A 23660-nucleotide genomic window follows, 5' to 3' on the forward strand; every position below is an offset into this window, starting at 1 on the left:
GTCCTTCGCAATTAATTCTCGGTGTTCCTACGATCCAACATAATTATTGCCATGACGTATCTACATTTCTCGTAATGATTTCCACTCGAGATATATAATTCCTTTTGAAATATATATTTATATATATATGTGCACGAAGCTACTGCACTGAATATTTTTTTTCTTCGCGATCTTCAAATCGTTTGTCAGTTTGTCGCCCCTATTTTTGTTTGTTCAACGGGGAGGGAAAAGGGTTATTTGAGGTCTTTCGTTTCTTCGCCTAGGAGGTTTCTACTCAGTTTAACTATCTTTTTTTTTTTATTGATTTTCTCAGTAACTTCTTTAATTGGTTTTTTCGATGGCGAAACGATCTTGTAATCGCCAGAAAGGCCTAAATAATTATTTTGCCCGCTAAGCATTTTAATGTTATTTTTTAAGCAGTTTACGTGTTTTATAAATTCATTATTAATATTAGTAGAGTGCAAGATGATAAAAAGAAAATATTTACATTGTAAGTGTATAATACTTTGCATTCTTATTTCTAGATATAATGTACATTTTATAGGATTTTTATATTAATACTCGTGATAATTTTCATACGATTCGACTTTTTATGCACGTTATATAGCTTGCCTCCTATTTTACGCAAAATGAAAAATGATTTTTATAAAAAATAGCAAGCCCCCGGCTCTTCTGGCGTTAATCAAGATTATAGGATTTGATGAAGTCCTCAGATCCCTTGACCCTTGACGCAAGACACCAACTAGCTAAAGCTACCCGGTGACCGTCGGCGGGCTTGTAAAAACGTTAAAGATATTTTACGCGACGACGACATCCGTACTTGGAGCAGAGAAGATCTTTTTTATTACACAAAGCCTTTTTATCCATTCAGAATCTACGGGCATCACTGTGGACTACAGTAATGCTGGTGATACTTGCAAGACCGGCGTCGCCATTACCGCAGCAGTAATGCTCCTATCTCTAGCCATTTAGAGTCGCCGTCAGGGATATTTGCTCCTCGCGCTCTAATCCTCCCTCCGTCGTGAACGCACGCGATAGGAAGCGAGGCGAATTCGCGAGGCCGACAGTACAAGCGAGACACCACGATGGACGAAAGTGACACACACGCTCCACTAATATAACACACCCCTTTTCGTGATTTCCTGCGACTCGGCGTGTTTCGTTCGAATCCGAATCGAATTACCTAGATGAATCTCGGATACGAAAGCGTTTTCCGTTTGACACGATTTCGTGCGAGACACGACGGCGAAAGTTAATCGCGGGACATTTGTACACGATTGTGTCGTTCATTTATACATCCATTTAGCAGTAAAACGATCGACAACGAAGAACTTGAGTAAATTGATACGTTCGCCGGTACATTCCGAGAGTAAAAGGAGTAGCATTTAAGTGGGTTCTGTGTAAGAAGGAAGAACGTGAAAAGACGCGATGCGAAGTGTATTTATACGTATTATTTGTTAAATGCTCACTGCGTGTTAGTATGAACGTACTGGTACGTTTTCTATCATTTTCCTTTTTCATACATAAGTTTAAGGCTGTACCTTGGTGACTTCTGTAAGAGACGGGTGCCGCAGTGCGCAAAGATAATGTTCCCTCGCGCCGCCTTGGCGCGAGAGAATTCACGTAACCAAAACGAATAACGTACCTACTGTACCAATTATTTCGCGTGTTACGACTTTTGTTTCTTAATTAGAGTCAGATTTTATGCATTTTTTAACAGAGCTAAGGATACATAAGTCACGACTACGCTTCGTCAACTTTTGCAGTTTACGAACTTTTGTATGGTATGTTATATCGATAAGTAAAAAGAAGAATGTGCTTCCCTACACATAGGTTGGTTCGAGCATAAATTAACGATTTATGTCGGATGTGACTATATACGAGCGTGAGGCTATATAAAGGTAGTGTGACCGTAAGAGTACTACTGCCCTGAATTGTCGGCTACTCACGCGCAAAGTTTACGCGACGAAAAGGAAGGATATTTATAATCGATATTAAGGGAACGAACAGCCGCGATTAGAATCACGGCTACTCGTAAATCACGCACGAATACGAATATAATAATTGTTGGCCCGTTAAATACTTACAATTGGAGCATTGGAGCTGTTTACTGAGTTTGCTAATTAATATACGTCGAAAGTATTTTTAGACAAAACTTTTTTCACGTCTTTTGCGATCTGATTTTTATAAAGAGAAATTAACGAATGTTTTAGATAAAGATTGATTGAAGAATAAAAAGGAGGGAAAAGAATAATAGAGCATTTAAGGAAACGCGATCGATAAAGTATTCGGAAAATCGCTAATCCGTCATAGCAGTCGGAAAAAAAATTAATAAATTATACAACGCGTAGGAACGACGGGTGCTTACCTTTACGAAAAAAAATCCGTTTTTATCGAGGCCTTGAGAGGTGGGACATTTTCCTCCTTTGTAAAAATCGACACTTTTATATCCATGATTCGCGTTTGTGCGAGGTTCTTTTACGAGGCAAAGAATTTCACACGAGCGAGCGAAACTCCTCGCGAAGTCGCATCACGCACACAAGATCCTGGAACTTTAATCCTAGAACCCGACCTCTGCAACGTGAATAAAGATCTGACCATGAAGAGACAAATGAATAAAGAAATTCTGTGATGCTGTAACGAATTATCGGTTTAATCTCGAAGACAATTTTTTTCGTATTTTTACACGATACAGCAGTAAATTGCTCTCATTTAAATTGCTGTGTTTTACGTGCATTTGATTTCTGTGTATTTTTATATCACTCAATACGATAATGTGAAATTATTACAGTATAAATTCTTCAAAAATTATTTATTCGGAGTGGAAATCTCATCGTAAATATTTATGGATTAAAAAAGTAATCTGTAATTCTACGGTCGGGTTCTACGATTAATCGCGAGACAAAATCCGAAAGAATACGACGACTCACACGACTGCCATTTAATATTTTAGTTTGATTAATTTTGTATGAAAATTGCGTCTGATTTTTCTCTCCTCTCTTGCCTTCGATTTGTTTATCTTTTTTCTTTTGTAATCTTTATTTTTTTGGGGTAATTTATTCAATCATTAGTTTCGCTTGACTAGTTTTGAGATACATGTTTAGTGTGCGCATGATCTGTGTGTTGCGATCATTACGATTTATACGATTCTTATTACATTTACATTATAATTATAAATTTGTTATCGCCGTAGCTCTTACCGTATCCATAACCGCCGCCACCGGCAGTAGCCGCCATCACCGCTGCCGTAATTATCACTAGTAACTACTGTCGTGATTAATCACTAATCTCGGGCGATGAGATAAGGAATCGAGATCGGTTTAATTTTAACTAGTTTAGATTTCGATGTGAAAGATACGCAAACTGTTCTCCAATATCGAGCGGGGTAACTGGAACATTCAGTTAAATTGTTACAAACACAATATTCTACAATAAATGAAATTGCGAAATGACTTTCTAAGGATAGCAAATGAAAGTAGTTAAAATTATTTTAAAAAAAACTAACTAGAAATCACAGAAATTAAAAGTCGCAGTTATTGTTAACTTCAACATTGGAAATTCGTTGAATTTTCTCATTTACTTCATTCCTCCATTTCGTAACGTAGTTATTCTGACGTAGTTATTCGGTGGAACCGCGCGACGATTGGTGTAAAGTGCATTTTCTTTTTCTGTTCTTTCGCTCGAAAATTGAACTCGAAATTATACGGTTTCGATTCCTGGATAAGAGACTACAAAAGGAGCGCGGTTCGATCTCGAAGGCCTGGTCGTATCGGAACGCGGGCGGTCTTTTACCTCAAGTGCCTGTACACACACGTACACCCACACACACATATACACATACGCATTGATCGCCTCCCCGCAAAGCTCAACGCGAAAACACCGACGATCGATCTCGATGTGACGAGGTCTTCGACCTAAATCTTTTTACGTCTCTTTTATGTCTGTTCGCAATGCCTGGGTTCTTATAGATATTAGTTCACAACGCATGGCATGCGCTTTGTTATCATTACTCCCCTTCTTATTTTTTTTTTTAACTTAGCGATGCGTCACGCCGAGCCTCATCGGCGATGTTCCCATTCCATACACGACGTCCCCGTTTCGATGGAGAACGCGGAGAACTCGGTCGCGAGTTCTCGGCATTTGATACGACGAGCTTATCGGATTTTGATGACGGATTTTTTAATAATCTCAAGGCGATTTTCTAATGATAAGAATTTCAAAGACTGCGTAATTTTACGGGTCTATTATTAAAAATTAAAATGTTACGAATTAAGGCTCTCTCTCTAGAAGCTCTAAATTAAACTCATATTTAAGACCTACTTTATATTTCTGTTTATTTCAAATTCAATTTCGGTAGAATTTTTATTTATTTCAAATTAAATGGCTGACAATATTGGAAATTAAAAGGTCGTTGCGTAAAAAATTTTCGGTAATGAAAAATCGATTCCATATGCATCCGCAAAAAATCTGTCATCAAAATTTAATGCGATAAAAGTGTGAAATGGACCATATACATAACCGAACACATAGCGTAAGAACAATACGATCTTAATTAACAATTATACCGAATATAATATTACCAATTGGTAATATTGCAGTGACTCGAGATGTCCCTTAGTATTCGCACGGTGCAAACAAACCTTTATCTGAGACTGAGGTATGTAGGGCATACTATCGCGAATTTATGGGAACAAACACGTCTGCAAATCTTACGAGAATGCCGGTTATAAGATCAGCAACTTTTCCCGCAAATGTATTCCCACGCCCCGGAACTAGAATAACCAATAACATCCTGTGTCTCGAGAGAAAAATGGAAGTAAGATATCGGATCCAAGAGCAGAAGTGAGCTTCATCATTACGGGTAGTCGAATTTCTTCTTGTCCGATTTCTTTCGCCCGCCCTTCTGTGTTTCCGAGCGATAGAATGATATTGATTAATCTAGTTTCGTGGTATTGACACTCATTATCGTCGGATCGATAATAAAACCGACACTCCGACACTGAGACTCTTAGCTACAAATATGATTAAATATCGTGATAGATGGACCCCGACACGGACAACAAGCTCCTTACTTCCATTTACAGTCGTAAAAGTACTCGACTGTATCCAGTCGACGGGAAAATGATACGCGCAAGTACGCTGTTTTTGCCTCCCGTGACAATAAACTCCCAGCGTAACTTCGGAAACGTTGCGAAGCGGAAGAAAGCGTGGCCACGCGAGCGAGCGCGCGCACGGATAAAGTCCGCTTTTCAGACGACGCTTCAAACCGGTGAAAGACGAGCGCGGAGACGGGCGCGGGCGGAAGGCTTTAAACCGATGATAAAGACAATGTCGACGAGCAGCAGACGCGACGGCCAGAAGAAAACGATTCGAGGGGAACGATATAGTTGCCGAAATGGTTTCCCATCCGTCGCGAATCTTCCTCCGATGAGTTTTCCTCCTTTCTGGCGGAAATCACCGGGCGTGCTCTCCTCCCGGAGAGCTCGAGAACGATTGTAACTGGAACTGGCCGGACGAAATCCCTCGAAATTCGCACTTTGTCTCGATAAAAGGATTCGTGAAATTGCAACGAACAGAGCCATGGTATCGATTTAGTCCGCCGCTTCGGTAAAGACACGATCTACCGTTATTCCATTTCATCGAACAGAGTCGCGCAGTTCTGTCAATGTCGAGTCCATTTTCGTCAATGTCGGGAGAGTATCGGAAAGTCTATTGCCCGCATTTAACCCGTATTTAATGATCCTCTACGCGCCACGTATTTCACGTTAAATTTCATTGTTCCATTTTTTATTTCGTACGAACATTGTCTCCATGCTTTCAATTCATTTGCAATAATGTTCGAATATATTCTTCGTAGATATCTCAAAATTAGATGGGGAAATTCAGCGATGGTCGAATCGTTCGTGACGAGAATACGGACCGTTACAAGGACCATTATGTAGTTTCTTCATATACCAAAAGAATACAGTAATTCCAGAAGCAGACGGCAATTTAACGTTAAATGGGCGCGACGCGGGGTTGTGGGGGCTACAGTCACGAACAAACGGCTCTTTATGCGCGATTGTTCGACGTGTCGCGATTCACGCGGACTAATTACGCGAACGTGCATGATTCGTTCTCCTCTCCTCCTCGCCCTACGGCACGGGCGCAGACGAGCGTGTTTGCGGAGAGCCTCAAACCATCAGAGAGACGCCACGCGACCAGCCCTCCGTAGGATATCCAATCGATCCTCGATTCTTGCGCCGTAGCCGGAATTGTCTCTGCCGGGAAATCAAGGCGGCTTTGTGTTTTGTGCTCGAAGGATCGATTCCCCCCGCGCAAACTGCGCGCCGCACCGTGTCCGGATAAATTGCGAGCGTATAAATGCTCCATTCGGCGACGACGACTCATTGTTTGCGCGAGCGTTTGCTTTCACCCGGGACGCTTCGAGCACCGGCATCATCATCTCGAGGACGCGATTGCGGACGGAATCAATTAGCAGGGAATGCGGGATTATTCCGATTGACTCGCTTTGTAGGGCGATTGTATGGCGACTACATAGAATTTATCTTGCGGGAAGAATTGCTGTCGTCTAGTCGAGTGAAGTAATTCGAAAGAAATTGAACGACTTTTCATTGATGAAGTCAATGATCTTTTTTTTTTTTTTTTATTTCGATCCGAAAAGCTTCTAAAGTTTTTTTCTTTATTTCAAATTCATTTGAGCCGCTAATTTTCTGACGCATTTTTCTTTGTCTTCGTTACTTATGTTACCACGATTGTTACTTTCAATGCTTTCAATGTTGTGGCATAGGTACCGCGTTTCCCAAAACGTTTCCCGAGAGACGCCGAAATAATACAACGTCAAATATATACACAATCTGGACGTGTCTATGTTCGAGCAAGAAGTTTCCCAGCAACAGCAGCTGGAGTGTTTCTCATTACGGAGATAATCTCTCTGCGCGCGTACAAATGGATCGCTCGAGAGGAGGAGAGCCGTGTATTTGCGCTGGCTGATGCGCCGAGTCCATCCTCGAGTACTTATCCGCGCGCGACTTCGCGAGGGAGATAGAAACAAGGAAACGCAGAAGAGCCCGAATAGGTCTGCTCGCGAATGCGAATCCGTTCGTGGAACCTCCGATGGTGCCGGGCGCCGCGCCGCGCCATGTCGTTTTATAAATAGCCGCCGCGCTTAAAGAGAACCGCGTCGAGAGGATGAATCGGAGGGCGCTGGAACGACGAGAGGGCGAGAAACTCAAAAACATAAGCGCGATACTCTTCGCGATCTATTTCCGATGGGCATGCATGGTTTTCGCGCGATTTCGCAGTATCAGATCCTCGAATCCGCGCGGTGGAACGGCGCCAGCTTAACCCTTCCATTGGAGAAAAGAGCACTGAAATCACTTTACAAAGTAATTCTTTTGGGTTGTAATTGTTTGATAAATTTTTTTATTGTTATTTTATATCGCGAAATATTATTTAAATATTATTCAACGAGAAACTACATGAAGATATTTTCATGAAATTAAATTTAACCATAATTTTATTACCTCTCGGTGATAGAAGGGTTTATGTTTATGGTTCATTTAATATTGGAATATTGATAAAAAGATGTCGAATGAGTGCCTGAAGGTTCACGTACAAAAACGCGTTTCGGTGTGCGGCTCGGTTAATAATAAACATCCGCCCGTATTTGGAAAAGCCTTCCGCCAGTGCATTAGTGCATTTTTTGCGACTCTCAGTTTTGTTCTATTCTGTTATCTTGTTTAAACATAATAAGGTACGGGTTTTAGAGATTTTCTAGCGCGTTAAACACAATGTCTGCAAACAGAATCACTTTTGCGTCGGAGAAAGAAAACGTTTAAACCGCTTACGGAGCGTTAATAAAAACACAATTTTTTTCCCAATGCGCTATTTTTTCGTAATCCGCACCGGTTTTTTTTTTCGGGTAAAGGCAGAAAAAAGGATACACATGCCACTATGAGTTTACTTTAGGCGGTATACGGAGATTGTCCAGGTTTAAGAATCGCGCCGACGTGGTGCTAGGCACGTTACGACACGGACCGAAAATAGACCGGAATGCGAAATCGAATTTCAACGCGGCCGTTCGGTTCCCATTGCCGCTCCGGTTACTTTTACGATACGAGACATTCGATGATCGCGCGTGGCGATCCCTTGTTCTTCTCCGTTCTTTCCTGTCTTTTTTAAATTTTTTATTACGGTGGTCTCCGCTCGTAGTTTCCGAAGGGTATATATTTACACGCTACAGATACACGTACACCCAGACACATGATACACGTATATACGATATACACGTATATGTACAAACGTATATATAAAGAATATACATAGATAGATAGGTAGATAAAACCATTTACATATACGTCTAAGGATATGTACTAGCCTAGTGCCTAACTATGTTCGTATTTATGAGGAGGATAAACTCGTATAACTCGTTCTTTCCTGTGCGAAAACATTCAATATATATTGTAAATACAACGGAGCGACGTAAGAAAAATATATGTGAGTGTCTAAGGAGAAAAAAAGAACAATACGGATGGACGAATCCGAGCCAGCGGAGAAGCCACCTTCAAATTGTATATCCCGTGCCAAAAAATTGTCGATTTTCCAAAACTTTCGAACGGAATGACGAGCGGAAGGAGGACGGAGACGGGATGATGATCGTTCGACCGGGAATCAGCCGAGATTTGCCCTTCTGGCCGCGCGTTTTTGCAATTTGAGATGGTTTCTTTTTCGGCGGTCTTGTTTATTTTTTCGCTTATCATACACATCGCCTCTCTCTTTACTTTATAATTATGATAAAAAAAACCCACCGGGAAGCGACGCGCGCCGCCGAAAACGGTAAATATCCCCTTAAAGTACAAGCAAGTGCAAGGTTGTGGCCGCTAATTAACGTAGTTGAGAGCTCTGTTAAGGATTGGCAGTGAGAGAATGAGGGAAGAAGTGTGAGAAAAAGGCTGAATGACAGAGAACGAATGAGTGAATGTAAGACAGAACCAAATGCGAGGCACTCACAGTTGGTGGGAGGGGCTTTTTGTGTGGAGGTAGCACTTTTAGACTAGTGGCGCGTAGAGAACTAACATCCGGTTGTGGGAAGCTAGTGAATGAGCTTTTTTCCCTCCCCCTCGTCCCTTCTCCCTTGAGCTTTTTAGCACAGCTCGTGTTGTGTGGTGTTGCGAGACCGAGACTCTTCTATCGCTTCTACGCTCTTGCAGTGCGCTAATTATCGCGATCCATTAACCGGCGTGTTACACACACGTACACACGAAAAAAAAACACACGTACATACACACTCATTTGCACAGTCATACACGTACACTCTGTGTCTCCTTAACCGACAATCACCACTTGTATGTCTTTGCCGTTGTTGCCTTCTGGTTTTTGGTTTCCTCCTTTGATAAAGACGGATTTTTGCCGCATCTCCCTTACACAACCCCGCCGAGATCTTGTTTCTTTTCAGGAGACTAAAATATCATTGTACATGGAACGTGTTTGGTGATGCGACACCGTGGCCGCGCGGCACTCGAGAAGCAATTATCTTAATTACTGTATCGACGTGAGAGAATTTTACCTCGCGCGCGTTTGAATTATATGTTTATCGAATAATATATTAACATTAACGATGTAATCGCTAATAATGTTAATAATACTGTTTAATATCTAATAGATTATTAACGTAACAGTAATTATTTTAAATTAATTATCTGTAATTCTAGCTACAATCGTGCATTTCAACTATTTCAGGCCTAAAAAAACGGGAGGATTATGACATATGATTTGCTAAAATTGTAACCGTAATTACATAAATCGTAAAATTGATCGATAATCTTGTTGTATCGGTTGCTATTTATTAAATAATCCGTACGGATAACGGTGACTTTGTTAGATCAGAAAAACGTACCAGTACGTTTTCTCAAGCATGTCTTATCGCACCCTTTCTCACAACCGCTTCCACGACGTGTATCACCAAGTACACGTTCGAATGCAACGATTGTTAACCATCACCAAACATCGTTCAGTATCGCTTTTGCACTAACGGACTTGCGATATACATATACACGCGTGCCACGGATGGATATGTTTAAGAATGATATGCTTTTATCGTCTTTCAAGGTGTAGATACCAGCGTGCTGCAGCATCACGGCCCGTTGATATCGAGCGGAGCCATAATCGGCATTGTCCTCGCGACGATATTCGTCATCTTTATCATCATCGATGCCATCTGCTGCTGCGTGCGCAAGACAGGTGAGCCCGGCGTTAAATCATCGAGCGCTGCTTGAGCGGATCATTGATAAACTCCCTCGCGCGTTATACTGTACAATATAGTAGGAAATATCGAAGTTCCGTTCGCGTTTGCATTATTGTTAATTACGTTCATCGCACGATTGTTATCTACCAATCACGTGTAGCTCAATAATGAAAGCTCCAGCTGGTTATTACTCATTACGGCTAATTATGTCACTCAATTTCGGCGGAATTTATATTTTGGAGTTTACCTATGAAAATGTGTAATTTTGAAAAGGAGTTAATTGCATATTAATTAAAAACTGGTGAAAGCTTTTTAGTAAAGCGTAAAAAAATATTCCAAACGCGCGCGATGTCGAAAATTAAATGAGACAATTAGTATTGTTTCGTAAATCTAGCAATATTAAAATATTGCACGCTTCTCTGTTTTAATGGTTAATAACATTTCCCCGCAATAATGTTTGTCCACTTTTTCCGTTACAGGAATTATTAACTACATGCGCGAACGGTCTCGGCGGAAACCAGTCGACGAGGAAGACACGAAGCTCGGCAGGTGAGTCTCTCGCTGAATACTCCGAAACTCGCGGCGCAACGGTATTCTGAATATATATGTATTATGAGATACTCTTTTCTTGGATATACAATCTTACCGCATTTCTCTCGTTTACACTTATTACATATGTATTCTACATTGTGCTTTGGCAAGTCTAGCGCTACTTTATCATGTTATCGAACTTTGCACCCGTCATTGAACTTTCGTTCACACGTTCGGAACGGTTTCTTTTATTTTTTTTTTCCTCTTCCGTCTTTATTATCTCTCGACCGTCGAGTTCGCGTTACTTCTTTCTCTCGCCGACAATTTGATTAGAAACGCGAGTGCACCGGGATTTCTCCCGTATTACCTGCACAATTCTGCGCGCGTTCGCGATTTGCCCTCGCATAATCGCGTCTCGCGCGACAGAATGGACGATAGTGGATGCGATGACGGTGGTGGAGTGACGATATTAAATGTTAGAGAGTAGCCCGCCGGCAGACACAGCGAACAACACTTTGACTCCTCTCGTATTTCTCTCTTTTTTTTCTTTACCGGTAGTCTTTACGGTTGGCGGTTTCCGTTGCCGTATTGCGACCAAAAAATGGCCAATGTCGCCGGGGTCACGGCCATCCAAGACTCGGGTAGTGGAAAAAATACCATTAGATTGGTCAAACACACTGCCATGTAAGAGAGAAAACGATGTATAAGCGAAATCAGTAAGAAGCATGGCCCCTCACGAAGGGGCTCCGACACGGCTTTCCACTTTGCATGATGTTTTTTTCCACCTCTCTTTTTCCTCCTCTTTCTTCTCTTTTCTTTCGAAGCTTTCGGAGACTCTTCTCCTCCTTCTCTTTTTTTTTTATTTTGCGTACTTTTCTTGCCTGACTTCCCCAAGCGACGGCGCGGTACCCACCGCTGGACTCGTCCGACGGCTCGTTCGGGGGATGAACCGTCTCGTAAGGGAAGTCGTCGATACGCATCGAAGAGAGCTCGATGAGCATGGAAGAAAACACGTTCGATCCGTTGGATGCATTCATTGTGCCGCCAACCATTCCTCGTTTTGCAACACATTTATTTTTTACACTTTTTTGTTGCGCCGGCATCCGTGTCCACTCGTGGCTACGCATAGGAGTGGCGCATTATATCTCTCCCTCTTTTAACATCCGTGGAATGGATTATGGACAACTTCGACCAGACAGCATGGCACATAATACATTTTCCCCCCTTTTTTTTAGCGAAATGCGAAAATATATGAATGCTCACGTATCAAGAAGAAAAAGAAGCAGTAAATTTGAAATTTTTCAGAATTATTTTATGATGTATACATATATTGTTGGAAATTTCAGTGAAATTACAGTCACAGAGATAGAAAAAATTTGTTTATGTTTTATAAGAAAGGAATGATTTAAAAAAGAGAATACTTTAGTTCCTTAATTCGTGATTTTTGCTTATTGAATGGATTGTTAATTATAAAATCAACATTAGACTCGCTAAACTAAACTGTTCCGTCGGATGCCGCCTGCGAGTGGACACTTTTTAATATTATTTCGTTGTAACGCGCATAGAGCCGGTACTCGCTTGAGCTTTGGCCATGCCGCATGCACAATACACTTTGGAATAACGCTCACTTTGTCCTTAATTCTCTCTAGTCCGTTCCGTTACCGCACAATGTTGCAACAAGTATGCGAGTCTTCTTCCCGACCTGCCAGTTTTGTGCTTTACGAAGCGCAAATAGCACTGCGAGTTAAACGCTGTAACAACTTGATATACCTTGAACGAAAATGGTATGAATTGATAAAGAAATAAGGAAATTATTAACTAGATGTTGTTCGCATAAATAAAAAAAAAGAAACCAAAATGTAAGATCGATTTTTTGAATCCTGACGAAAATATGACGAAAATAAATTTACATAATTATTCATTCTATTTCAACATTCTATTTAATTTCATATATTTTTTTATATATCTTCTTTTCTAATTATCTCAGAATAGCTAAATTAAATGCTTCGGAAATTCCTTATTTCTGAAAATAACAAAAATATACTGTTCCGCTCAATGGTTCGTATCTTTAACGATGCTCACGGATTACATTCAATCGTTATTTGAATTTTATTTCCTCAAAAAACGCGGGCATCTTGTACAAAGCACAAATTACCAAAAATATATATATTAATAAAAATAAGACGGTTTTAGAATTGAAAAAGTTTTATTTGAAGTATAAGAAACACAGCATATATATGTTTTTAAATATTTATAATGATTTTATAAAAAATAGGCGGCAAATCCCTTTTTTTATTCTTCTGCGTACTTTGTGCATGTGCACGCTCAGAAAATTGAACGCTGTTTCATCATGCTTGGAACAGCCCACGAAGCATCCCAAGAATCGTAATAAGCGCGGATCCCTCGGGATTTATCGATATCAAAAATGGCATATAGAGAGAGACGCAGCGTTTCTCCGGAACCTCTCTCGCTGTGACAATTCTTTTACTTTGCGAGTGACAGCATGCCTGACGTGTATATTCGATGTCGCACCACGCGTCGCATATGGACATGCTTTCTTCTTTTTTCTACTTTTTTTCTGCCCGGTATTAGAAGTTAACATGACATCGCGGAAATCACGGAAACCCCGACAAATGTTGTCTTGACGCTTTTGCAGAGACGAGAAGGAGCCGCTGAAGGAGGAGAAGAAGATCACGCCGATCATCGATTCCGGACTGCGCCGGGAGACCTCCATCACCTTCGACGGCAAGAGGTCCGTCTCCAAGACCGGCTTCGTCGGCAAGGACTCGGCCGTCTAGATATTCTTCCGGCGTACTAGATTGTAAATCGTTTCCGGAAACGCGCAGCGCGGTTTCCGGCTGAAAAGTGTTCTCGAAAAAAAAAGAAGAAATAAGGAAATGAAAAGCAAGAAACGAAAAGTAGGACGCGCCGAGCGGGGATCATCATTTCGTACGTTCGCGAGCCCGCTTGCGGGAGGACGGGAGAGGATTCGGCGATCCGCCTCGCCGGAATTTTTCCGGGACGAAGCCTTGACGCGGGTTGCTCTTTCGCCATTCAGCGCCGAGTCTCTCTCCGCCCGAGCCTCTGCTTTTCGTTTTGCTCTCAAACGTTACGCGCGGTTTTCACGGTCGTACCGCCGCGCCGACCCGCCTTTCTTCCCTCTCGAAACCTCTTACCTCGTGTACTGCGATACACTTGCCGCCTACACTTCCCCGTAGAATCCCCTGAAAGCGCTTCCTCGGTGAACTTGTCGCCTATTACTTTGCCGCAAGGTTCTCGCTGCACACGTCTGATTTCGCGTGTAAGGTAAGCTAACCGCTTAAGGAAGGAGCAAAACTTTGGAAACCTGACATATCCCTCCACTGCGCTTTTACCTGAAACATATTAAGATACAAAGTGAAAAGCGATTTGATCAGAATATTTTACTAGCTCTCTTTGACTACCGCAAGATCGCTTGAAAATAACATCAAAAAGGTTGATCCAAGGTAGTTTTCATCGACGAATATGTCACGTTTGGAAGGTTTGTCCCTTGAGCATAAAAGCAGTCTTGAACTCTTTTTGCCCCCGTCAGTGTACTCGCCGAAGCATGCGAAGGAGCACGGATAATCGATAGCTTACGAAAACGAGAAGTACGAAGTAAGCGAAGCTTACTCGGTAGTTGCTCTTAGGAGGAAAATACGGATATAATTTTAACGTTATAACGCAAGGAAATGAGGAGTAGGTAGATCGCTTGCGCGAGAAGAAGATTAAGAAGCTGGCAAGAAGAATGTACAAAAATTCGTCGTGCAATTGGTAGAGGTCGACTGATCGATTTAGATGAACGCTTCGAGGCACCCTTTAGATTATCACAGTCTAGTACGCTGGGTAGTATCGCGTCCTTTGTCGCGCGCGGTTTCAAGAAGACCCGCGCGGAAAGTCGTACTCTGTTGCGCATGAAGGTAAAGAGAAGAGAGAAGAGAAACTTCATGTTCGTTAGGAAAGAAGATTGCATTTGAGGGATATATAATCGCGCGAAAATGCAACGCTCGTATTCTTCGTGGTATGACATCCAGATAACTTCAATTCATCGTCATTGTGAAAAGATTGTTTTTAATACTGACTTAATATTGGATTAAAGAAAGACTGTTCGAGTTATAAGGTTCTTTCGAAATCTTACAGGGAGTTCAATAAGACATATCTAAATTCCAGTAATAGTGAAAGAATCGAGATATTCTTGGACAAGATGAAAATGGGGAGCAAAATTTATAGTCGACTTCATCAGTCTTCGGCATTTCCTCTGTAAATGTAAAGTTTTTTTTTACCGATTTATTTATTAACCGATTGTTATGTTTATTTTTAATGTTTATTTAGCAGTTATTTTTTTAGCGCCATAAAATTTTAATTGCGATAAAATTTACTTGTGACACTATATATTGCGCTCATTCAGCGCTCGTAAAACAAAATAATTTGAGGCACCTTGGAGAAATCTCTTGTGTAAAAAGGCCGTTCTCCGTTTTCAGAATGTTTAAGAATGTGAGTGTTGCTTTCATATTCCTCAAGCGCCAACAGAGAAACTCTCTTTCTTCCCTTTTAAACGAGGTACGCGATTTTGCGGCAACCTTCGAAACTGTACATACACCTTGAACAATCTATTTCTCTTTCCCTCACGTTCATACCTCATCCTTCTCCACGTCTTTCGATTAGGAATGACTGTCAATCGAAAAACGTATACAGTAGGTAGGCTTTCACATACATACGCGATATGTATTTGACGCGCTTTTATTCTCATAAATTCCTTGACTCCGTGATCGTAATGTTCAATCCTTTTCACCATTTTTTTTTAATCCAAAGACTGATTCTTTTATATGTCGAACCAATGGAATCGTAACCGACTGTCGTTCAAGTAGCCGAAGATAAATATCGAATTGCATCGTTTAATCGCCGATCGCGTATTGTTCAATACGCACGTGTTCTTTGTCGAGTCTTACGATCATGCGTGTGACCACTATAGTTATGAGTGAATTACTACTTAAATCTCGCATATCCTTGTAGCGAGTTCGTTCGTTCTTCGTACATTTATATAATCATAACCACCCTTGTATATTTATGCATTTACTTTTTACCTCGAGTGAGAAAGGCTCTCAATTACCTTTTTATTTTAGTGATAATTTAACGTATATGTTTTATAATGTTACCTTGTCTATGAGACATAAGAGCGGCTTGTCTTTTATATATATATATATATATGTTGCTTTTTTAATTTTTATTATTAGTAAAATTCGCGCTTTTCTGTAAGGATAAAAAAATTTTTTATAGTCTTTAGAAATTGAGAAGAGAAGTAAAATGAAAATAGGGCGACTCTTGCGACACTGTGTATTTGTACTGACATTACAGAAGTCACTATAATTACGGTGATCAATTGTGGTTGTTCATATAGACAAAATAAAGTTGGAAAAAGAAACTCTACTGGCAACATAGACTGCGATATTAGGATGCAAGAACAGTCGGTTAGCGCGAATTAATAATAGAATTTCTGATAAAATTTGGACGCGCTACCTTGACGCTAAAAGTCTCTCTGAACATGTATGTATAGTGTAATCAAAAGCAAATGGTATTTACCGTGACAAGTGTCAAGTCTTGCAGATACACGGAGCTTGCCAGTCGGATTTTCGGTCAGCGAATCGCAAGAGTATGACATCGGAAAAAGCTGCCATATAATTAATATATCCGAATATAGCGAGTAAAAGAAACCGTACCGCTCTTGCCCTAATGTCTAAGATGGCTTTTGCAGAAAGAAACGCAGTTAAAATGTGATAAGTTTTTGTAAATGCTTGTAAACGTTTTTCCTTAATTGTAAGACGTATCGAGGATAAATCTTAGAAGAGTTTTTGGTAGGTCTAGAGAAACCTGCACCAGCACGGAATGCGTGTCCTCGCGGAAAGCCGACGGTGGGCGACACACATCCGAGGAGAAATAACATTGTAACAGATTGTTGTATCGTCAGGTCAGTCAGGTGCAATGATAAATCCAGAGAACGGAAATTTTTTCGCCCTAGCGCTTTACGTAGATTCCAATGAAAGATTTCACGAACGTCGATTAGCTTCAAATGCAATTCGAGTGACGACTCTCTTTCTGGAACTGGAAAAGAATTGAATTATCACTGAATTAATTTTAAAATTAATTACGGCTGGTCATTAATTTTGTAAAGCGAAGATTATATACTTCTGTACAGAACTGAAAAGAGACGGAAAAGAACAAAGTGTAGAAAATCTAGAACTAGCAGCGAGGACGTTCCCATCGGATATTATATCATTGCACCTGTTGATACATCGAAATCGAAAGTTGGCACGCTTTCTCATATTCGCGAACACGCGTTCCGTGCAGATAGCTTTTTTACGTAAGACAGAGAATTTGCCAAATACCATAGTACTTATTAGCACGTAAGTCAATGAATACATATAAATATAAAATATAAATATATATATTATACATGAAAGAAAAAAAATGATATATATGTACATGGAAAATATAAACAAGTCGCGTGACGGATGTCGCGCGATCACTTCGCATCGGCGAGCGAGACGCATCATCGTTTCTAGCACCTCTAGCTATTTTGTATCCGTTGCCAAAAGCCGTAAATCCTTGACAAGTAGCTTCCCACACAAAAAGTATTACTGCGCATCTTCCGATTTGGAGATCATTACCGAGTATTAAAGTTCCGTAGATGTAAGGCGTATTTTTTATGTAATGCTTTTTCTGTACGCGACAAGAAATCGTGCTCTCGAATAAAAAGTGAAAAAGTTTTCAAGGTGAGAAAGATGGATGGATAGACAGGGTTGAAAACCCGCGCCTCTCTTGTTTTCCTCAAAAATTTTATTACAATAGATACATTTTTTTTTTTTACAAAACGATATAACCGTGATATAAGATTATTTATACTTTTCATGAAAATGACAAATGGTCATTGACTCGTCCCGACGAAACGATATCGTGGGACATGCGGATTAAGCCAAAGCACTGCGTTATCACATAATTCTTTGAGATTCGAATAATGATTCGCTAGAGTTATTCGATAACTTTTGTTCTTTATCATCGCTATTACATCTAATTTACAGTAATTACTACAAGCAGCTATACAGGATGGCACTGTATTCTACATGTATATATGCTATATATATATGTAGCATATATGTAATGTGTATATATGCAGAACCCGATAAAAAGAACGTTTGTGCTCTTAGGTTTGCCCCATCTTTTCTATTCTTAAAAAAATCGATGTCAACGAATTTATAATAATAATATCTATTAGATCACGAATTTATAATAATAATAATAATATCTATTAGATCACTGATTCACAAGGAATTAGAAGAATGCAGCAGCGTTGCGTAGAATGATGATAAACAACCTTTTCTTGTCGTAGAATGATGATGAACAACCTTTTCTTGTTTATACCTCGATGCCGGCATTGGAACGCTTACCTTTCTTGATCAACATCTGCTCGACATTTAATTGCGGCGGTTCCGTTCGCGTATGCCACACGTACACCTAAAATACACAGAATTCAAAAATTTCACGAACATTTTAAAAGATTATCAAGATTCCAGGGTCTTCCGATCTTACCTTCGTGCAGCAGTCTGCCAGTGGCTCCAATTGATCCTTCGTGACTAATTGTCTAAGTATCTCACTCTCCTGATAGCCGCCTTGCACGTCGTATGAGAACCACGCGTCTTTATGTTCCAACAGTAATTCGAGATTAATAGCGAAGCCTGCCATGTCGAGTGGAAACGGACGATCCGGTTTCCATGCCGCGTTAAAACCGATTACTTTATTAGTGGCGTTGTCGCAAATAGGCTTCTCTACCATTAGACCGCCGACTAGGCCGACCGGCCAAACGCCGACTTTTTGTATTTTCTCCATCTGGAAGCAATACATTTATAATTATTATATTTAAGTGAAACACACGATACATACAGATGTACCGCAGTGAATCGTGATTCATTTTTCCTAAATTCATAATTATCTTTGAAATTGATATCAGATGTATTAATCGAATCACTCTTTCGATCACAATTACCGCGTTCACTTGTTATTGAGATCTCAAAATCTCGAGTGCTTGTAACTCTTGCGACCGTGTCTCTTGATTATGTAAAAAATTTGAGAATATAGAACAGCAAGTAAACTGCTCCGAATTAAATCGCTTAGACTGAGAGAAAAACAAGGCAAAGGGTCAGAATTAATTGAAAAATCAAAAATGATTACGTCAACGTGATCTATCTAAGGAAACCAGCATTTCTCCAAAGTAAGCTGCCTCACCTCGTGGAAAAGTTTAACAGAATAAGTATTATCGTCGTCGGCAAAGTAGACGACGCCTTTGTCAGGCGGCTTGAGGTTCTCCCTGAGCCATCTTAGCGCCGCGTTTCGTTGCTCAACCCCGCGCGGCTTTTTCCAATTCGGGTCGTTCCTGCCGAGCTTGTAATTCGGCGGGGTCGACACGGACAGATGGGTGTAGATCAGGCCGCTGGTCTCCAGGAATCGGGTGACCAGGGCGGTCTTCTGCGGCGCGTCCTCCACGACGAGCCAGTGGAAATTGGGGACATGAAGGAACGTCTGCGCCAACCGGGTGAGCTCGGCCTTCTGCACGGGCCTGGCGAACGTAGGCGTGATCGCGTAGATCACCGGCCGGCTACCGTCGTCCCGCCCGCGGACGTTCTCGACGAAGAGGCCATGTGCCTCCAGCCTCTTCAGCAACCCGTACGTCAGCCCCTGCACGTCCCGCAGATCCGCTATCATCGGGTCCAACTTGGACCTGATCTCCTGCCATTTCTTGTGCTCCTGATAATCTGCGTGAAACACAATCGGAGTTAAGGGTCGGCAGGAGACCCAGGCAAACTCAGGACTCAGGTGCACTTTATAAACTAAGTGCACGATTGAAAAATGCAAAATCGGGCTCTTTAGCTCCCTGCATTATTATATAAAGAGTATATAAAAAAAAAATTCACGAATCTATGTAACTTATTTTATGAGAAATATGGATATTACGAATTACGGATTCGTAATATCCATATTTCTCATAAAATAAGTTACATAGATTCGTGAATTTTTTTTTATATATTCTTTATATAATAATGCAGGGAGATAAAGAGTCCGATTTTGCATTTTTGCTCTTAAAAATTTATAATAAATAAAATACGGACTCGCATCGAGTCGCAGCTAAGCCAACCCGACAAAGGTCTCCACCGTGTCTCCTGCCGACCCTTAATGTATAATCGCAGAACGACGACGTCGTTTACTAGTCGGGTAATTACGCTTCGATCTCGCTCGCGATAACGCACCGCCGATATACGGCGAACGTTATCGAAGGTAACCAGAGAGAATGGCGAGTCAGAGCGAAGATGCGGCGTATATTATAAATAGTCAAGGTATTATGACGCCATCGAGAATTTCGAAACGGCATTGAGCAGTAAATAGCAATAATCCGCGCTCTACGAATATTCCGTACAGATTTGCAATCACGATACGTATGTGGCAGCGTACGTGGTATCGCTAATGACCGCGATTTCTCTTTTTTTTTTCTCTGCTTTCGAAATGAAGACTTCATTCAGCAGAATTAAAAGTACAGCTAATTTTCTCTTGAGAACAGAACGACATTATAATTTTATCAAAAATTTCAAAGCTATTAAGATCAATAGCGATTCGTATCTTTTCCATTTTTTTGTTCGAAATATCTGTTTACAGATCACAATACTTGATAATAATCGCTCAAATTTTATCTCACAGGTTTAATCATGTCTGGACAATGTCGATCCATTTAAGATATACTGATAACATTCATACTGATAATAATATTCATACGAAGTGCGCATTTCACAAGATACATTGGCATACTAACAATTATAACAATTCTACCATATAACGGTCCTTTTCCTACTTTTTAATTTCTGTAATCTCGAGTAATTAATGTATATATTAACACGTTAACAATTACAATAATCTTACTACACCTTGACCTCTTTTTTAATCTTTTAATTTCTATACGCAGCTCTATTTAATTCACGTGAAAAAAAAGTTAATAAAATTATCTACTCGAATATCGTTTCGAATATCGCGCCAAAAGCGCATCGCGCGCGCGCGCCAACTCGTGCTGCTCGCGCTGTCACGCGCGGCCGGCGCGGCACGCGTTGGACGTTGGACGCGTGGATGTGGGGCATGCGGGTTGCTCGCGGCAACGGAACGCGGGAGGAACACAATAAGTAGACGAACACTCACATACGATGCTTTGGAAGACGATCACGTTTAGCAGGAACAGTATCACGAAAGCCCTGTTGCAGCGAAATCCGCCCCACATACTGGCCTTCGTGCTAGATTCGTCGATGAGGAACACACTCTCGGTCATCGTTGCCGCGCCATGACACCGTTCTGCCTAACCGATCGCGCTCATCGCGCTGATCGAAGTGTCAAAGTACCCCTGGCCCCGAGGCGGCTGAGGCACCGACTCGCTCGCGCGAGACTTTAAATTGTTATCTCGCAATACGATTAGTCGATAGCTCGAACGATTTGAATTTAAATTTATCTTATCGAGCTTATCTTATCTAGAATCTTTATTTTGCCTGCGTTCGTGTTTGGTTTCCCAATAGCTCCCAATGTGAATAAACGAACGCAGGCTTTATTTTATTGAACACTTGCGTTAAGTAAAAATTATATTTTCACGCAATATTAAGAGAGATATTATTACCGTTTGTAATAATTCGTAAACTTTTATATATATATATATATATAATTGACGTCTTATCGCAAGTGATAAATTTATATTACATTACTGGACGATGATAATCGTATCGTCAGGGTATCGTGAGAAGATACAAAGGAGCTGTTTTACATTATTTTCATGCAGGCAGTTACATTGCCGACATTTTAGGACGGCAAGTTTTATTACCAAGCTTCTTTACGTTCGCGAAACAAGTTAGAGTTCTTTCATCGGACGGTAAATAGCATATCTTTGTAAATACTTAATTAAAAACAGCTAAATTAATTTAGCTGCGTGTGCTTGCCCTACAATTTTACTTTCTATTCGCAAAAGGAACTCAACGGGCATATACGGGAAATAATTTCCAGTTAGGTTAGGTTAGGTAGAAGTAGAAACTCTCTGTTTCAGAGATCCGAGTTTAGAAACAAATTAAAAAAGAAGTACACTTCTGTAATACTAACACATTCAACAATTTTTCAGGTTTTTAATTCGATCTCTTATGCACGTGTATCATTTGGAGAAAGAAGAAAGAGAGAAAAAGAAAGAGAAACAGAAGAGGATAGTTGTTCCCGGAGTCGGGTCGGGTCGGGTCGGGTCGCGCGGATGCAGGCACAGCCACCCCGGAGTAATCCCAGATGACGCCAAGGGTGCCCGCGATGGCCGCGACCCATGGGGCTCGCGCGGCGCGTGTCGAGGGCGCATCGGCGCATGCCGGGGCACGCGCGTGCCACGGTCACGCGTACGCTCTCTCCCTAGGACAGTCAGCGAGCGACCAGTCAGCAACTGGATCAGCATCCGGCGAGAGAGGAGGGCAGGGAGGATTGAGGAAGAAGAGGGGGAAAGGTGACAGGGTGGTAGGTAGGAGGGAAGGGAGGCTGGTTTCGGCTGGTCCGGCGGCGCTCACCGCTGGCGAAGTAGCGAGGGTATCGCGCCGCGCAGCCACACCACACCGGCCACTGCGACGGCCGCGGCGGAACGTGCGCGTCGCTCCTCCGTTACTCCTCCTGCCATCGTTCATCGTGCACCACCGTTCTTGCGCGCGAAACGGCACGCAAAACGGCGCCGCGATGTGAGGAGACACGGCCGCGAGAGCGGGACGAGATCCTGTGAGACAACGCGAGACCCGGCGCGCGGCGAGCTACGATTTAATTGCCAACGGGGGTGAGTCGATAGCTCGCGCCCGACGAAAGGCGGGAGAGAGGGGAAGGGCATACTAGGGCGGAAGAGGGATTGAGGGAGAGAAGAGAGAGAGAGAGAGAGAGAGAGAGAGAGAGGGAAGAACGTACGGGGTGCTCACGTGACACGCAAGGGGTGCGAAACTGTCTGACAGTAGTATAACGGACGTCTGTTACTACTGCCGTTAGTTGCCTGTCGTGGCTGTGCCAGCGACAACGACGGCGACAGCGGTGGCGGCGGCGGCAGTGGTGACGGCGGTTCACGGTGGCAGTGGTTGTGGTGGTGGTCGACGACGACGACGACGAGGACGACGAGGGAGGATAGCGCCCCTGCGATCGGCGGCGGGACGGAAGGAAAGTGATTACCTCCGAGGTTACGAGGCCAGGGGAGAAAGTGGGTGTTGCCTGAGAGCGCACGACGACGACGACAACGGGAGGATCGCCCGGGTCCCGCGGGACATCCCCGTAAATTCGGAGTATCTCTCGGAGTAGGAAGAGAGCGGGAAAGGCGAGAGAGGGTGAGACGACCGGAAGGATGCTCCTCGGTCGTCGATCGTCATCCTGGAGTCGATGTCAACCCGCCGCTGGCCGCCTCATCGATGACCCCGTGCCTCGTGAGTAAGCCATATCCTTATTTTCGCTTCGTTTACCCCGCGTATACATGTAGGCGAGGTTCGCCAGGTTTCATCGGGGATGAATCATCTCGAGTACTTGATATTACAGGTCCACGCCTCTAGAACGATATTCGTCGTGCGTGCTGAACTCAATCGTTCGCGCCTCTCGAACGAGATCGTTTCGAACGTTGCCGAACAGCTAGGTACTTCCTGGAACGTCGTCCAGGACGACGCGAACGTCGGCTCGGGATGATGACGAGTTCGCGCGCGCAGCATCGCGCTTCGCCGCGAGGAAATAGAGGTCGGATGCAAATTACGAGCGTGGACGGCAGGCGTTGCGCGCCGGGCACGGTAATTGGGGCGAGGGA

At 42.2% G+C, this 23660-nt stretch overlaps 3 protein-coding genes across 12 annotated transcripts in view; 2 read left to right on the forward strand and 1 right to left on the reverse strand.

The window, feature by feature from the left end:
- The window catches only part of Fas2 (fasciclin 2), a 90044-nt gene extending 72485 nt beyond the window's left edge, over positions 1-17559 (forward strand). Inside the window, exons 7-10 of one of the 3 annotated variants that reach the window (XM_071720841.1) lie at positions 10111-10242; positions 10726-10795; positions 11336-11461; positions 13434-17559. In XM_071720841.1, coding sequence (XP_071576942.1) covers positions 10111-10242; positions 10726-10795; positions 11336-11461; positions 13434-13575 — 470 coding nt within the window. In that variant the 3' untranslated portion in view covers positions 13576-17559. Of the gene's footprint in view, positions 1-871; positions 8539-10110; positions 10243-10725; positions 10796-11335; positions 11462-13433 lie in introns of those variants that run through there. The other 2 variants (XM_071720845.1, XM_071720854.1) reach the window with 2 other exon arrangements.
- A 50-nt stretch (positions 17560-17609) lies between these two features.
- Positions 17610-21218, reverse strand: Glcat-i (Glucuronyltransferase I). 2 transcript variants are annotated; one of them, XM_071720868.1, is made up of 4 exons: positions 21026-21218; positions 19073-19599; positions 18380-18676; positions 17610-18304 (listed from the first exon to the last, which is right to left on the reverse strand). In XM_071720868.1, exons 1-4 carry the CDS (start codon positions 21150-21152, stop codon positions 18206-18208), a joined length of 1050 nt encoding a protein of 349 aa, XP_071576969.1. In that variant the 5' UTR covers positions 21153-21218; the 3' UTR covers positions 17610-18205. The 2 variants fall into 2 exon arrangements, with proteins under 2 accessions (XP_071576969.1, XP_071576973.1); XM_071720872.1 differs by having other exon boundaries at positions 21030-21163.
- A 1122-nt stretch (positions 21219-22340) lies between these two features.
- The window catches only part of LOC139782010 (protein FAM135A), a 36151-nt gene continuing 34831 nt past the window's right edge, over positions 22341-23660 (forward strand). For 3 of the 7 annotated variants that reach the window (XR_011720774.1, XM_071720921.1, XM_071720938.1), the window contains exon 1: positions 22341-23292. The gene's annotated coding sequence lies outside the window, so the exon portion shown is untranslated. Of the gene's footprint in view, positions 23297-23660 lie in introns of all 7 variants that reach the window. The other 4 variants (XM_071720927.1, XM_071720924.1, XM_071720930.1 and 1 more) reach the window with 4 other exon arrangements.

This window comes from Temnothorax nylanderi, unplaced genomic scaffold (assembly GCF_030848795.1).
Source record: "Temnothorax nylanderi isolate EJ_2023f unplaced genomic scaffold, tnyl_v1.0 TNYL_tig0007_pilon, whole genome shotgun sequence".
NCBI classification, from domain to species: Eukaryota; Metazoa; Arthropoda; class Insecta; order Hymenoptera; family Formicidae; genus Temnothorax; species Temnothorax nylanderi.